Source organism: Artemia franciscana, chromosome 1 (assembly GCF_032884065.1).
Source record: "Artemia franciscana chromosome 1, ASM3288406v1, whole genome shotgun sequence".
NCBI classification, from domain to species: domain Eukaryota; kingdom Metazoa; phylum Arthropoda; class Branchiopoda; order Anostraca; family Artemiidae; genus Artemia; species Artemia franciscana.
The window spans coordinates 25,362,118-25,376,982 of NC_088863.1; the positions used below are offsets into that span (position 1 = coordinate 25,362,118).

Sequence of the window (14,865 nt, forward strand, 5' to 3'; positions counted from 1 at the left end):
GACAGAGCATCACGTGCTTCCTCTCCTTTGTGTAATGTCAATCTTCCCTGCATTAAAACCTTGTCAGGGAAAACAGGAATTTATCCTTATCGTAATCTATATATATATATATATATATATATATATATATATATATATATATATATATATATATATATATATATATATATATATATATATATATATATATATATATATATATATATATATATAAGGATAAGATCCTTACATTACAATAAGATAACTGAGTCTACTGCTGAGTGGACTCAGTTACCCACTTAGCGGGTCCTCAGGTGGCGGGTAGGGGAATGCCCTACAGATATATAGCATACCTCCGTATTGTCGATGTAATACCTTAAATTATGTATTATCTTCTAAGTTCACACTTTTGCTCTATGGCGAACAAATACATTTTCAAATGGGTATAAATTCATTTAATTAGACAGTAAAAAAAAAAAAAAAAAAAAAAAAACAGGTACGAAAGTTCTGATATTTCAACGACATATATAGCGATCGTCATCAGTAGAATTATTAAAATGATTTAACTGAAACTAGCATATTTATACAAAAAATACATTTTTTGATCATCCATAAATAATGAACTTCCGGATTATCCACTAAATTATTTTCAGAGTTCACTGTAAAAGTTCATTCAAAGTCTTGATGTAAATTTCCTTTTTTAATCTTGCCCAAAAGTAAGTTCCAATTAACGTGGCAAAGCCTTCTTTGTCTTCTAATTGCAAACAAAATGTTGAGTTTATAGTTGTTCACTTGATTAGTCTCATTTCCCAATATGTGCGTCATATTTTCGAAGTAATACCTCAGATTTGGTATTCTCTTCTTAGATCAAACTGCTGTTCTATGACGAACAGATAAATTTTTAAATGGGCATAAATCCATTTATTAAAAAGCAGGTACAAATTTCAGATATTTCGGTCACATATACAGTGATCGTCATCAGTAGAATTACTAAAATAATATAACTGAAACTAACATATTTATACAAAAAAGTAACTTTTCGGGCATTTACAAAATAATCAACTTCTGAAAACAAATTTCCAACGAAGGTGGCAAAGCCTTCTGTGTCTTCTAATTGCAAACAAAATCTTGAATTTATAATTTTGTTCACTTGGTCGGGCTCATTTCCCCATATATATATAACGTATTTTCGACGTAATACCTTAAATTAGGTATTCTCTTCTTAGACCACACTGCCGTTCTATGACGAACAAATAAATTTTCAAATGGGGATAAATTCCTAGTTTTTCCAGGAATTCCTGGTTTTTTCCTAGACTTCGTAACTTGGAATGTTACAATGTTAAAAAATAATTATCGTATCTGTATTTTGACTGACGAATTCAGACAATTCGAACTGGACTTTTTCAGAGTGTCAGAAACTCATATCCCAAGGGTAAGAAATATGAAATTGGGTCATATAGACTTCATTTACTCAGACAGGAAGAAGGGGCTACATAGACAATGAGTTGGGCTGGTGATGAAATAGGAAGATGGTAAATTCTGTTTAGGCTGGGAAGGAATTAATAATAGAATGCTAATTGCACATTTTATGACTGAAAAGCAGGGTAGCAGTCAGAGTAGTATTTGTCCCTCTAGAACCGACTGACGGAGATAGTAGTGACTCAGATGAATTTTATTTACAGCTACAGGAACTAAACAATCATCAGGATGCTGTCCGGCTACCTTAATGATACGGGATGTAAAGTGTACCAGTCACCAGCTAATTCCGACCTCCTGATTGGGATGACTGCGGTTCAAGTCGGCAAAACGCCAAACCGCTGTCTTAATAGAAAATGATGCAGACTTGCTAGTCCTTTCGCAGTGCCACACGAAGCAGGACTTCGAACCGGTATTTTTGCATTCCAAGTCAAATTCATGGGAAACTGAAAGGATTACGTGGGACATGTTACCGGCCAAGTTGAAACTCGGTGACAACTTTTCCGACCAATTCTTTTGCTCCTTACCATTCTTGGACTTCGCTAATCTGTGAAATACTATAATATATACCACTTAGCCCCGTAAAAAGAAGAAAAACTCCCAGGACGTAACTGGACTATACAGGTTCTACGAAAAACAAGATTAACAAAGCTAAAGAGAAGGCTTTATCTTGTGCAAGGCCTCTTAAAATGATTTTTGCGACCATGTTTAATGTTTAATTAGGTAGATCAGTAGTGCCGCCCTCACTCTCAGTATGTCAGTGTAATTAGATGGGCAACACCGCTATCTTCTCGCAAATATTATGGCTAAAAATTTACATCGACTTGTGGCAGTTGTAGGGGAACAGACTGTTCTAACTGTCAAACAGTTCGTGCTGGAACCTTGAAGACGAGGGTAGTGAACAAGCAAACAAAATTTTTGAATAATCTCTGTAATTTTGAGGCCAAGTTTAGTGTACGCCTGAGTGCCCTATGTCTACTTTAACCCCATTATCCTTAGAGTTTTGAGTCCAAAACAATCTATCGACTTCAAATATTTTGTTTTATTTTCATCAGCAAAAAAGCCTACAAATGACATATCTGATCACATTTTCTGCTATTTGCTTGATCAACATTCTTCTTCCTCAACCTCAAGGAAGTCAAATCTGTTAAAGAGCTAGAGCGGTAGACAGTTCGGATTCGGAATCAGCAAGTTTGTTTTATTGGTGTACTGAGGGAATCATATAATATAGTTATTTATTCGAGTTTAGACCCCCTTTTTCACATCTTTCTCAGACCGAAAAACAGAGACTATTTACACATTTTATGGGCGTGTGGGAATGTTTAGCTTCAAAATTCATATAGCTACATTGTTTATTCAATTTGAAGGGTCAGAATAAAGTAGTGATGAAGTGATAAAATGTGAAAAAGTTTTTTTTTTTTAATTCCAAAGGGGTTTATCCAAGGGAATACAATCAATAATATACCAGCCGAGTTGGTGTATGAAATCAAAGTGCATTTCCTTCTAAAAATAGTAGTAAAAGAAAAATCAAGTATATCTGAGAGTTTACAATCAGCTATATTCTTGTAGAACGGCTGACCCAGATCAAAATGTATTTGCTTCAAAAAAAAAAAAAAAAAACTTACTGGGATTTGGTGTAACAGGCTTCGTTATCGGCCTTGGACAATCAATTGCTAACACTTTTGAAATTACCAGGTCGGTTTGTCCTTGTTTGAAATACAAATTGACCGTTCAAGTCAATAAGAGAAAATGTGGTGATATACAGCCAGAAAAAAAGAAGGGAATCGTACATTTTTTGGCCGACTTCTTTGCTCAGCCATCCTTGTGTTTAAAAAGGGAAAAAGTAGATAAAACTCTACTAGACATGATAAAAAGAAAATCTCAAACAAAACATAAAATTGAAGAACCGCCCTCTCATGTGAACGGTTAAAAAGTAAGTTTTTTTGTATGCTATTTAAGAGTTAATCTATATTCAGGTGAAGTATCTTAGTTTTTGTTGTAAATATGTTGCAAAATATGACTAAATGAAAAATACGAAAAATCAAAATAAATTAGAACATCACAAAGAGGACTAGGATAGGTTTCTCCAGCATCTGTATTGAGGTGAATTTGTAGTGAATATATTTCCTAATTTCGACTTCCTCCCTGAATACTTGCGCAAGACCTTTAACCAGGGTGGAAAGAGAGTTGTTATCAAACAAAATTAAGGAGTCTTTCAGGTTACCATGTGATGTGGCATCATTAGTGATCTGAATTGACTCATTCGCATCAAATTCTGGACTTATAAATGTCCGAACTCGTAAGACATATTTTAGTTCAGTTTCTGATTCCCTACTTTTCAGCTGGAAAAATGGTGGCTGGATTACGCTTATTTGTCTATCAGGACACCGCTGCCAGGGATAATGAATATTACTGCAACTCTACCTTTTCATCATAATATTTGGCCACCAGAGGAAGGAAGAAAATTTGAGGTAACAAGTCAATGTTGTTTGTTCTGTTAATAGTGGAACGAAAATTTTATGGTAACGTAAAATGATAATCTTCAAACTTTCTATCTGTGTCAATTTTTATGCCACAATTTTTATGGCACTTGGTATCTACCAAGTGACATATAGCGATCGCAAATTCTGTCGGTCTGTCTTTCTGTCCCGGTTTTGCTACAGATAAGCTAGGACGATGAAATTTCGCAGGCGTATCAGGAATCAGACCAGATTAAATTATAAATTGTCGTTTCCCCGATTCGACCATCTGGGGGAGAGTGGGGGGACGGTTAAATCGTAAAAATTAGGAAAAGTGAGGTATTTTTAACTTGGGAAGGGGTAATCGGATCTTAATAAAATTTGACATTTAGTAGGATATCGTGCCTCAGATCTCTTACTTTAAATCCTGACCGGATCCGGTTTCATTGGAGGGAGTTGCAAGGGGGAACCTAAAATCTTGGAAAATGCTTAGAGTGGAGGGATTGGGATGAAACTTGGTAGGAAAAATAAGTAGAAGTCTTAGATACGTGATTGAAATAACTGAACGGATCTGCTCTATTTGGGGGGGGGGGACGTTATCTCTGAGAAATTAGAAAAAATGAGATTTTTTTTAACTTACGAAGGAGTGATCGGATCTTCATGAAATTTCATATTTAGAACGATCTCGTAACTCAGGTCTCTTATTTTAAATTCCGACTGGATCCAACGTCATGGGGGGGGGGACCGGAAATCTTAGAAAACACTTAAAGCGGAGAGATCAGAATGAAACTTGGTGGGAAGAATAAGCACAAGTCCAAGATACGTGACTGACATAACCAGACCGGATCCGCTCGCTTTGTTGGAGTTGGGGGGGGGGGTAGTAATTCGGATAAATTAGAAAAAATGTCGTTTTTGTAACTGACGGACGGGTGATCAGATCCTACTGAAATTTGATATTTAGAGAGATATTATGATTTAGATCTCTTATTTTAAATCCCGAACAGATCTCGTGAAATTGAAGGAAGTTGGAGGGGAAAGCGGAATTCTTTGAAAACTTGAAAATTGAGGTTTCTTTGTCTTACGAATGGGGGATCGGATCTTAGTGAAACTTTATATATAGAAGGGTCTTATGTCTCGGATGCTTCATTTTTAATTCGAATTGGATTATTGTATACGATATTCCTTTTTGTTGTAGTTATTAAGTAATTATTCTTATTTTTTATTTCTCGAAGTACAATCGTGACAAATAAAACTACTTTTTTTGTGAGGAACGAGGAGGGAAACAGCAATTAGTGGAGAGTTAGTGAATCAAACAAAAAATCAAATTGTGTGAAAACGTGAAAGGTATTGGAACATGATAACAATAATCATTTTTTTGAAGGAAAGGGAGAAGTAGGGTAAACTGGAGGTTGCATGGGTAACCACCTTTTCATTTTTATTGGTTGGCATTAGGGGTATTAGACCCTTCCCCTCCCAGGGGTCTTTCACATCATCGTAATTTGTCAACTTGAATAAAAGCTTGAGAGCTATCTTGGAAACCAAAAAAGAAAAAGATCCGGAATTTTTATCGAAGCTTACTTTTCATATATTTATGATACTTTAACATGATCTCCATTTTAGCTTTAAATACCTCGATAAATACACTATGCCTGTCTTGGGCTCTAAGACCGTCTTTTGATTGACAATCGTGGCGGCGGGTTCGATTTTACAGCAGTTTTGGCGCACGTCAACATTTGAGATTCTGTCGGAGTATTGAATTTTCAGGATTTGTTGTAGAAAGGGGTGGTCAAAGACTTCCAAATCATGGAGATGAAGCTTCTTCAGTGGCCAAGTTTCGAGTGCAGAGAAGAGGATGGATCTAACAGCCGCTTTATATACAGAAATTTTTGTCTTCATTCTGATCTCCTGCCAGTTCCGAAAATGGCGGCCTGGGCTTTGTTGATTCTGTTCTGTATGTCAAGGTCACAGCCTCCACGAGGGTCTGTAACTGAGCCAAGATAGATGAAGCTGTCGACTTTTTCCAATTCTTTCCGTAAAAAATAAGCTAATAATCCGACTATATATTTAGATCCATGACTTTAGTTTTGGCCGTGTTGTTCTTCATACCCAGTAGCTGAGAGAAATGTGCGATCTCATTTAACGTTGCTTGGGGAGTTGCTGGATCAGCACCAAATGCGTCGATGTCATCCACGTAGTCCAGGTCAGACACATTATTTCCTCAATCCCATAACAACACCATCAAAACTTGAGAATGCCCTTTCTAGAATCCAATCTATACAGTAGTTAAACAAAACAAGGATAATATGAGCCCCTGTTTCACACCGCTTTCCACACTGAAGGGCTCAGTTTCTTCGCCCAGCACTCTTATGATCGATTTAAATTGCTCGTAGTAGGCTTTCAACAGCTCTGCGAAGTCAACCGGCATACCGTCTTCCACCATGATTCGTCAAAGGTTTTCGCAGGATTATCGAGTTGAACGCAGCCACAAAATCAAGGAACATGTTAATTATGGAGAGGTTGTAACGTTCCCACTGTTGAAGAATAAAGCGAAAAGTGACGATCTGGTCAATCACCCTCTCGCTCTTCGAAATCCGCACTGATTTTCACCTGCCCGCTCATCCCTTGCATCCTCGAACCTTCTAAGTATAATCATCGCAAATACTTTGGTAGCCATTTCCATGAGGGATATCCCTCGGTAGTTGTGGCTGTTGTATTTATTCCCCTTTTAGAATACTGGGATTATCACTGGCACCTTCCAATCAGACTGGAAGATCTTCTCCCATATCGGACTGAAAAGGGGTTCTTGCTACTGCGCTAAAACGTTTGGTGCGGCCTCAGGAGGGAGATCATCTTCTCCAGGCGACTTATTGCTTTTTAGCCGTTTAATCGTGTTTAGTATCTCTGAAGCTGAAGTTGGTGCCATGTCGATTTCATATGGTGGTCTTTCAGCTGTCGGTGGCAGCAATGGCGATGCATCTTGCCCATCTGTATTTGGATTAAGGAGGTCGTTAAAGTGATTCTTCCAATGATCAAGTTTACCTTGTACGTCAGGGATCGCGCTTCCTTGAGCGTCTTGTAGGGGACCAGTGATAGGTGACTTTTTTCCAGTTACATCTTTGAAGGTTCCATACAGCCTTCTCGTATCATTATTTCTGGCTGCTTTTTCTGTCTCTAAAGCAACCTCATTCCAAAATTGTTGGCGGTCTTGGTGCCAACTAAAAATAAGTAATTATTCTTATTTTTTATTTCTCGAAGTACAATCGTGACAAATAAAACTACTTTTTTGTGAAGAACGAGGAGGGGAAAAGAAATTAGTGGAGAGTTAGTGAATCAAACAAAAAACCAAATTGCGTGAAAACGTGAAAGGTATTGGAACATGATAACAATGATGATTTCTTTGAAGGAAAGGGAGAAGTAGGGCAAACTGGAGGTTGCATGGGTAACCACCTTTTCATTTTTATTGGGTGGCATTAGGGATATTAGACCCTTCCCCTCCCAGGGGTCTTTCACATCATTGTAATTTGTCAACTTGAATGGGAGCTTGAAAGCTGTCTTGGAAACCTAAAAAAAAAAATCCGGAATTTTTATCGAAGCTTATTTTTCATATATTTATGATACTGTAACATGATCTCCATTTTAGCTTTAAATGCCTCGATATATATACTATGCCTGTCTCGGGCTCTAAGACCTTCTATTGATTGACTCAATTTTTGCGTAATTATATTGAGAAGCATGAAGTAGTTTAGACTCCCAGTAGGTAGAACCCTTTTCAGCCGATCTTTTTTTCAAACCGATCTTGAAACCTACAACGAGCGGAATTAAATTCATGTAATAATTGAAGTTTTAGACGAACAGGTATTATTTTGGATGAATAATTAAAACCTGAAACGAACAGAAATAAAAATGAAGTATCGAGTCAAGCTTAAAATCAAATAGCTCTAACCACTTTTACACAGTGAGGCTTCCTAAACCTTTAAGAGCAAGAGTGTCATTTACGGTTTCAATCTTTCTCGCAGAAATTCCACTGCTCGACCCTAGATCGTTCTCACACCGAAACAGGTCTTAGCTTGTTTGTATACTGATTCAGGAGTTAGCTTGTTTTAGGACTGAATCGGTTATAGGCTTGGGCTTAGCTCGTTTTTCTACCGAAATTGAAAATCTTTTGAGAAAGATACAACATCTGTATGCCTCTATTAAATGGTTGACAGTCTGAGATGGGTTTTGGACGAATCATGGTCCCTATTTGTACTGTCTGTTTTTATGGATTTAAGCTTTTAAAGAGGAGGTGTTAAAGAGGAGCAATATCCCCATCTTTTCAAGAAAGAGCTGCATGGATAAATTAGAACTCTTCATCTATGGACTTCGTCGATCACATCTTTAATGGAGCCGCATTTTTAGACCTTTCGGTCATTCTGAGGGAAAGGACTATCTCAAAATTTAAATCCGATGCCGCGGAGAACTGTGGCTGTGGGGATGTCCAGTGGTAAACAAGGACTGGGAGGAGAACTGCTTTCCAATCACTTTTGGCCCTTCAAAAGGACACTAGAACGTATGTCTTCTGATTGAACGTGCCACCTCCAAAGTATGACTATCCCATCTGTCCGATCCACCCCACCCCTCCAAAAAAACGAACAAAAATAATACATGGGAGACATATCGCTCTTTAGTTTATCGACGTTGTTCTATTGACCCTTATAACTCCTTTTTATGTTTGTTACTAATGGTCTGTTAAATGAAAAAACTCGAATTCATATCCAAGATTAATTTAAGTTCCCTTTAAAAGTATTTATTTTTTGCTTTATGTACTTCTAGTATGCAGGCAAGACTTTGGCATTGATATTTGAGTTTTGGGAACTCCTTCGCCAAGAACGTTTGAAGCCAGACGTCTCGAAAAAGAAAAGAATGTTTAGTATGGATCAGTTTCGTCGGCTTTTTTCCACTACAAGATTGCCAGGAAAAGACATGGACCAGCTTTTGTGCTTATGGAAGACAGGTCTTTACTGTTTGATTAATTTTTTTTTCGAATGAGAACAGGGATTTGACAACATGCTAAAAGAAAATAAGAAATTGAACATTCGAGATTGTATAATAATAAAACAAATAAAGTCAGTAATATAAAACATCAGAAAAGAAAAACGAATCTGCTTAAAAAGAAATATACTCATTATTATTTCTATAATTTGAGGTAAGGAGACAATAATAATGATAAAAAAGGAAAAAGATCATTCAGAACAAGGGATGGTATATAGAGCGTTGACAACTGTCGCCTGTTCAGCTGTTGGGTCTTTTTAAAGGGAAAATAGATTCCACGGTAATTTTCATCATTAGATACAAAATTCAACTATAAAGTTCTGTTGAACTACCTTGTTTTCATTATAGCTTATTGTAGGGCCATTTTGACAGCCAAAGTTAATTTACGAGAATAACTTGAAAGTTAAAAGAATTGGTCACAGGGCTTAAGTCCAATGGTCTACCCCCCCCCCTCTCCCCCCCTATAAGTTTATGTTGTCCATATTATACCAGAAGCTATAGTTGAAAATGAGAAAAAAAAAATTAAGTCTCGCAGCTCGATATTACCTTTTCAGAAAGAGTAACAAGAAAGGTTTATAATTTTTCCTGATTGATCAAATTTACCAAGAATTTTCCTTCTAGAAAAGAACAAATTGCCGCAGTGGTGGATCTAGGCCTGGGCGGGGGCCTAGTTTTTCTGACATCTAACATCAAATTCTTTTTATTTATATTTTAATACTCCTTTAGTTAATTTTTTAGTTAATGTTGTAATTGACAAAAAATTGTCACAATTGTAATTTCCGCATAACTTACCCCCCTCTCTCATTTTATGAGTCCTAAAACCGCTTATGTCAGCAAAAGAAAAATAGCTATGATGAAAATGAGAGCCTTAAAAAAATAACAACACAGAAAAAAAAAACAGATGAATAAAGAAACCAACGTGTGTCTGTTGTCGATTAAAAAAGAAACGCTTTTTTTAAATGGACCTAATTCTCATAGTAGTCCTCATCGTATTTGGAAGAAGAGTTGAAAGTGAGTGAAAGGAAAGTAATGAGAAAATCAAATGGTTTGACTCTTCTGTTATTACAGTGTTCAGTTCAGAAAAGGATTATCGAACCAAGATTACCATATATAGCATATATAGCAATAAATAAACCACCATATACTATAAAAGCTGTATCTAGTGGTAGGTTTTGGTACTGCTGAAGATAATTGCGATATGTTACAAAACCTAAATTTTGAGGGAAGCGTAGAAACTAAAGTGCGTCAGTCAATGACCAGTAGTTTCCACAAAAACTGTCTTTTTAGGCGTCATGACCATGGGTGACGCCCCTTCCACTAGATTTTGAAAAATGCTTCTTTTTTATATCCACGCTAAAAAGAAGGGAAGAAAACGTTTAGTCCCCCCCATCCTAAATTATCGGTAATTGGTGCTCAGATCAAGATCCGACAACAACGAGTTTAATAAGAAAAGCTCGTTTTTATGATTAATTTTGTGAGTAAAAGGTAAAGGTAAAGGATACGGCATTAGTCTTTACAGTCCCTACCGGCGGTGCTCCGTTTCTTGGCCCTTCAGCCAGGAAGTGCAATTGGGGGTTGGGGGCCAGCCATTCTGTGCTTTCGCACACCCTTCCATTTTACCTTCCCCAGATTTTGCCAGGTACCCATTTAGAGCTGGGTCGACTCTGGCTAAGCTTACAGAGTCACACCACTGACCCCCGTCCCAAACTGAAGAATTGGGTACATTGGGATTCGAACCCGCGTCCTCTCTGACAAAGGAATTAAGCCAACGTAACAAGCTGAATTGAAAGAGTGGGTTACATATCAAAGTTCCATTAAAGACGGCACAACACCTTCTCAATTACCATAGCCGTGCTCTTCTAAGCCTAAAAGGTGTAATCATGGAATTTTTTGATCATGCGAACTAAGCCGAGCCACGAAACAATACGCTAAATATCCCTGACATTTGTATTCTTTCTTCAGCTATATACTTCCTTCATTTATGCCTAAGATGGAAACGGGTCAATGTGGGTCATAAATTATTTCCCAAGACTTTTTCCTTGATAATATTCTTCCTATTGGCTCATTTTCCCAGCTTACTAAAGGGAATCAATGGCGAAAAGAGCCCAAATTAAACCTTACCATTCAAATGAACACTATTGTCAGAAAAGCATAAGCCCCGGAATGGTTTTCAGGAGGGAAAACAGAAAATACATTACTTGCTACGCAAGGAGGGAGAGGGGTTATAATAGTATCGAAATATTATTTGTTGAAACACTTTTCCGTAGAATAGATGGTCTTTTCAAGAGGAAGTTTTTCAAAACCCGAAAGAAGTACATTTTAGATCACTATTTTTCATTTGGTCATTTGAAATAGTTGGGCCGGAATAGTTGAAAAGTGGGTCCAATCTCTGGGGGTGGGGCTCCGACACATATGCAAAGATGTTTATAATCAAAGTTAATCAATTGGATATACTACAAATTTCAAATCCGTTCTAATCTCTTTTTAAGGAATTGATCTAGTGAAATATTGGTTTCAAAAGCTTGCTTCTATATATAATTCCATTTTCCCTCTCTTACAACTAAGAACATTTTTAATTATCTTTGCTCTTCTCAGATTTATGAGACTATAAATAAATTGTTCCGACTTTTCCCCATTCAACTCATAACCTTTTCTCTTTTAAAATTTGTTTTCCAAAAATGCATAACTATTAAGTCTAGGCTTCTCCCTCATTCCCCTCCAATACCCCTTTTCATCCAGAGGAAACAGTGTTGATGGCCAATCAAAAGCTTAGCTGTCAAATTTCTCGTTTTGCATCAGGGAATTTCAAAACGTAATAAAAAAAAACACGAATGAAAGATCTTAAGCCGAGCGTTTTAAAAGCCATAGCATACAAATTTTTGGGTAAATTCAAGGCCCTGCTCCAATATTTCTAATCAAATTTCTAAAAAACCGCTATGTCGCTTACAGAAATTTATGTCTAACAGCCATGAAAAAGAAACAGAGAGAGAAAACTCAATGAAGATAATAGACAGAACGAGCCTTCGACCAGTAGCGAAAAGGATATCGTGTCTCTGAGCTCTTATTTTAAATCTCTACCGAATCTGGTGACATTGGGGGTTGGGAGGGGGAAACCTAAGATATTGGAAAACGCTTAGATTGGAGGGATCGGGCTGAAACTTGGTGGGAAAAATAAGCAGAAGTCTTAGATACGTGATTTACATAATTGGAACGGATCTGCTCTGTTGGGGGGGGGGGTAATTCTGAAAAATGAAAAAATGACGTATTTTGAACTTACGAAGGAGTGATCGGATCTTCATGAAACTTCATATTTAGAATTACCTCGTAACTCAGATATCTATATATATAAAGATACGTTGTCTGTGTCTGTGTGTGTCGAGTGACGTCAAGTTTGTGTGTCGACTGACGTCATGTCTGTCGACTGACGAAATTACAGACCCGGACATCGGGACACAAATGAAGACCGGGACACCGGGACATAGGGAATATAAATGACGACCGGGACACTCAAAGAGAAAGCGACCGGGACACAAGGAATGTTCGATTAGCAATCACCATCAACAAAGCATCGGGACACAAATGACGGCCGGGACACAGGGAATATAAATGACGACCAGGACATAAGTAAAAAAAAAAAACAAAAAAAAAATTAAAAAAGGTAAAAACTACAAAAAAAAACTAAAAAGAAAAAAAACTAAAAACTAATAAAACAGACTGAAAAGAAAAAACTAAAAACTAAAAAAAAATTAAAAAAAAACTAAAAAAAATGTAAACACTACAAAAAAAAACTAATAAAAAACTGAAAAAGCTAAAAAACTAAAAAAGAAAAAAAAGGAGAAAAACAAAACTAAAAAAACTAAAAAGGTAAAACCAAAAAAAAACTAAAAAAAAAGGGAAAAACGCAAAAATTTATTTCATCATATACCAATTAAAAAACGAATGTATATACAGACCGGGACACAAATAACGACCGGGACACAGGGAATATAAATGACGACCGGGACACAGGGACACAACTACAATGGGGACGCCGGGGGGAACAGGGGGATATATAAATGACGACAGGGACACAGTGAATGTTCGATTAGCAATCACCATCAACAAAGCTCAAGGGCAATCATTAGAATCATGATGTATCACTAAAAAAAAATAAAAAAAAGGTTAAAAACTAAAAAAAAGACCAATTCAAAACGAATGTATATACAGACCGGGACACAAGGAATATAAATGACGACCGGGACACTCAAAGATAAATTACAGACTGGGACACCGGGACACAGGGAATATAAATGATGACTAGGACACAACTACAACGGGGACGCCGGGGGGCACAGGGGGATATATAAATGACGACGGCGACACAGGGAATGGTCGATTAGCAATCACCATCAACAAAGCTCAAGGGCAATCATTAGAATCATGAGGTATAGATCTGAATACGGATTGTTTTCCCATGGACAATTATATGTTGCATGTTCAAGAGTCGGTAAACCTGACAATCTATTTATATGCACAGACAATGGGACAGCGAAGAATGTTGTATATTCGCAAGTTTTACGTAGTTAAAAACATATATATATATATATATATATATATATATATATATATATATATATATATATATATATATATATTCACAGGTGGGACAAAGGGACACAACTACAATGGCGCGTAACTAATATGGCGCGTAACGAATAACGCGCGCGGGGGGGGGGGCTTGGGGGTGCGAAGCGCCCCCACCAACTAAGTGTTGGGGTGGCGCAAAGCGCCACCCCAACAGCTAGTCTTATTTTAAATCTCAACCGGATCCAGCGTCATTGGTGGGGCAGTTGGGGGGACCGGAAACCTTAGAAAATACTTAAAGTGGAGAGATCAGGATGAAACTGGATGGGAAGAATAAAAACCTGTCTAAGATATGTGACTGACAAAACCGGAACGGATCTGCTCTCTTTGGTGGAGTGGGGGGGAGGGTAATTTTTAAAATTGAGGTATTTGTAACTTACGAAAAGGTAACCAGATCTTAATGAAATTTGATATTTAGAAGGATCTTGTGCTTTAAAGCTTTAATTTTAAATACCGACCAGATCCTGTGATATTGGGGGGAGTTGGAGGGGAAAACCAGAATTCTTGGAAAACGTGAAAATTGGGGTATTTTTATCTTACGAATAGGTGATCGGATCTTAATGAAATTGGTATTTAGAAGGAATTCATGTCTCAGAGCTTTTATTTTAAATCCCGACCAGATCTTTTGACACTGGCGGGAATTGGAGGGGGAAATCTTGGAAAACACTTGGAGTGGAGGAATCGGGATGAAGCTTGGTGGATAGAATAAGCAAATGCTCTCGATACGTATTGACGTAACCGTACTGGATTCACTCTCTTTGGGGGAGTTCGAGGGAGGGGTTCAGTGATTTGGCGAGTTGGTGCTTCTGGACGTGCTAGAACGATGAAAATTAGTAGGCGTGTCAGGGAGCTGCACAAATTGACTTAAAGAATAAAGTCGTTTTCCCAGATTCGACCATCTAAGGGGCTAAAGGAAGAGGAAAAATTAGAAAAAATTAGGTATTTATAACTTACGAGTGGATGATCGGATCTTAATGAATTTTGATATTTTGAAGGACATCGTGACTCAGAGCTCTTATTTTAAATCCTGACCGGCATTAAGCCTCTGATTTTCCTTTTAAATTAATCTATTGATTCTTAGAATTTTGTTAGGGCTCATACCATATGAGCTCTTGGCTCTTCTTGCCTCGTCAAAAGTGCCATATGAGCTCTTAGCTCTTGTTTCTTGTGTGTTTTTATGGCACTTGATTTTAACCAAGTGACATATAGCAATCGCAAATTCTGTTGGTCTGTCTGTCCCGGTTTTGCTACTTTAGGCACTTCCAGGCAAGCTAGGATGATGAAATTTGACAGTCGT

General features: G+C 37.3%; 1 protein-coding gene across 3 annotated transcripts in view; it reads left to right on the forward strand.

Moving 5' to 3' along the window:
* LOC136027368 (peroxisomal carnitine O-octanoyltransferase-like) overlaps window positions 1-14,865 on the forward strand; it is a 68,454-nt gene that overhangs the window by 18,259 nt on the left and 35,330 nt on the right. For all 3 annotated transcript variants that reach the window (XM_065704553.1, XM_065704560.1, XM_065704568.1), the window contains exons 3-4: window positions 3,798-3,926; window positions 8,727-8,907. In XM_065704553.1, the coding sequence (XP_065560625.1) occupies window positions 3,798-3,926; window positions 8,727-8,907 (310 nt within the window). The remainder of the gene's footprint in view (window positions 1-3,797; window positions 3,927-8,726; window positions 8,908-14,865) is intronic.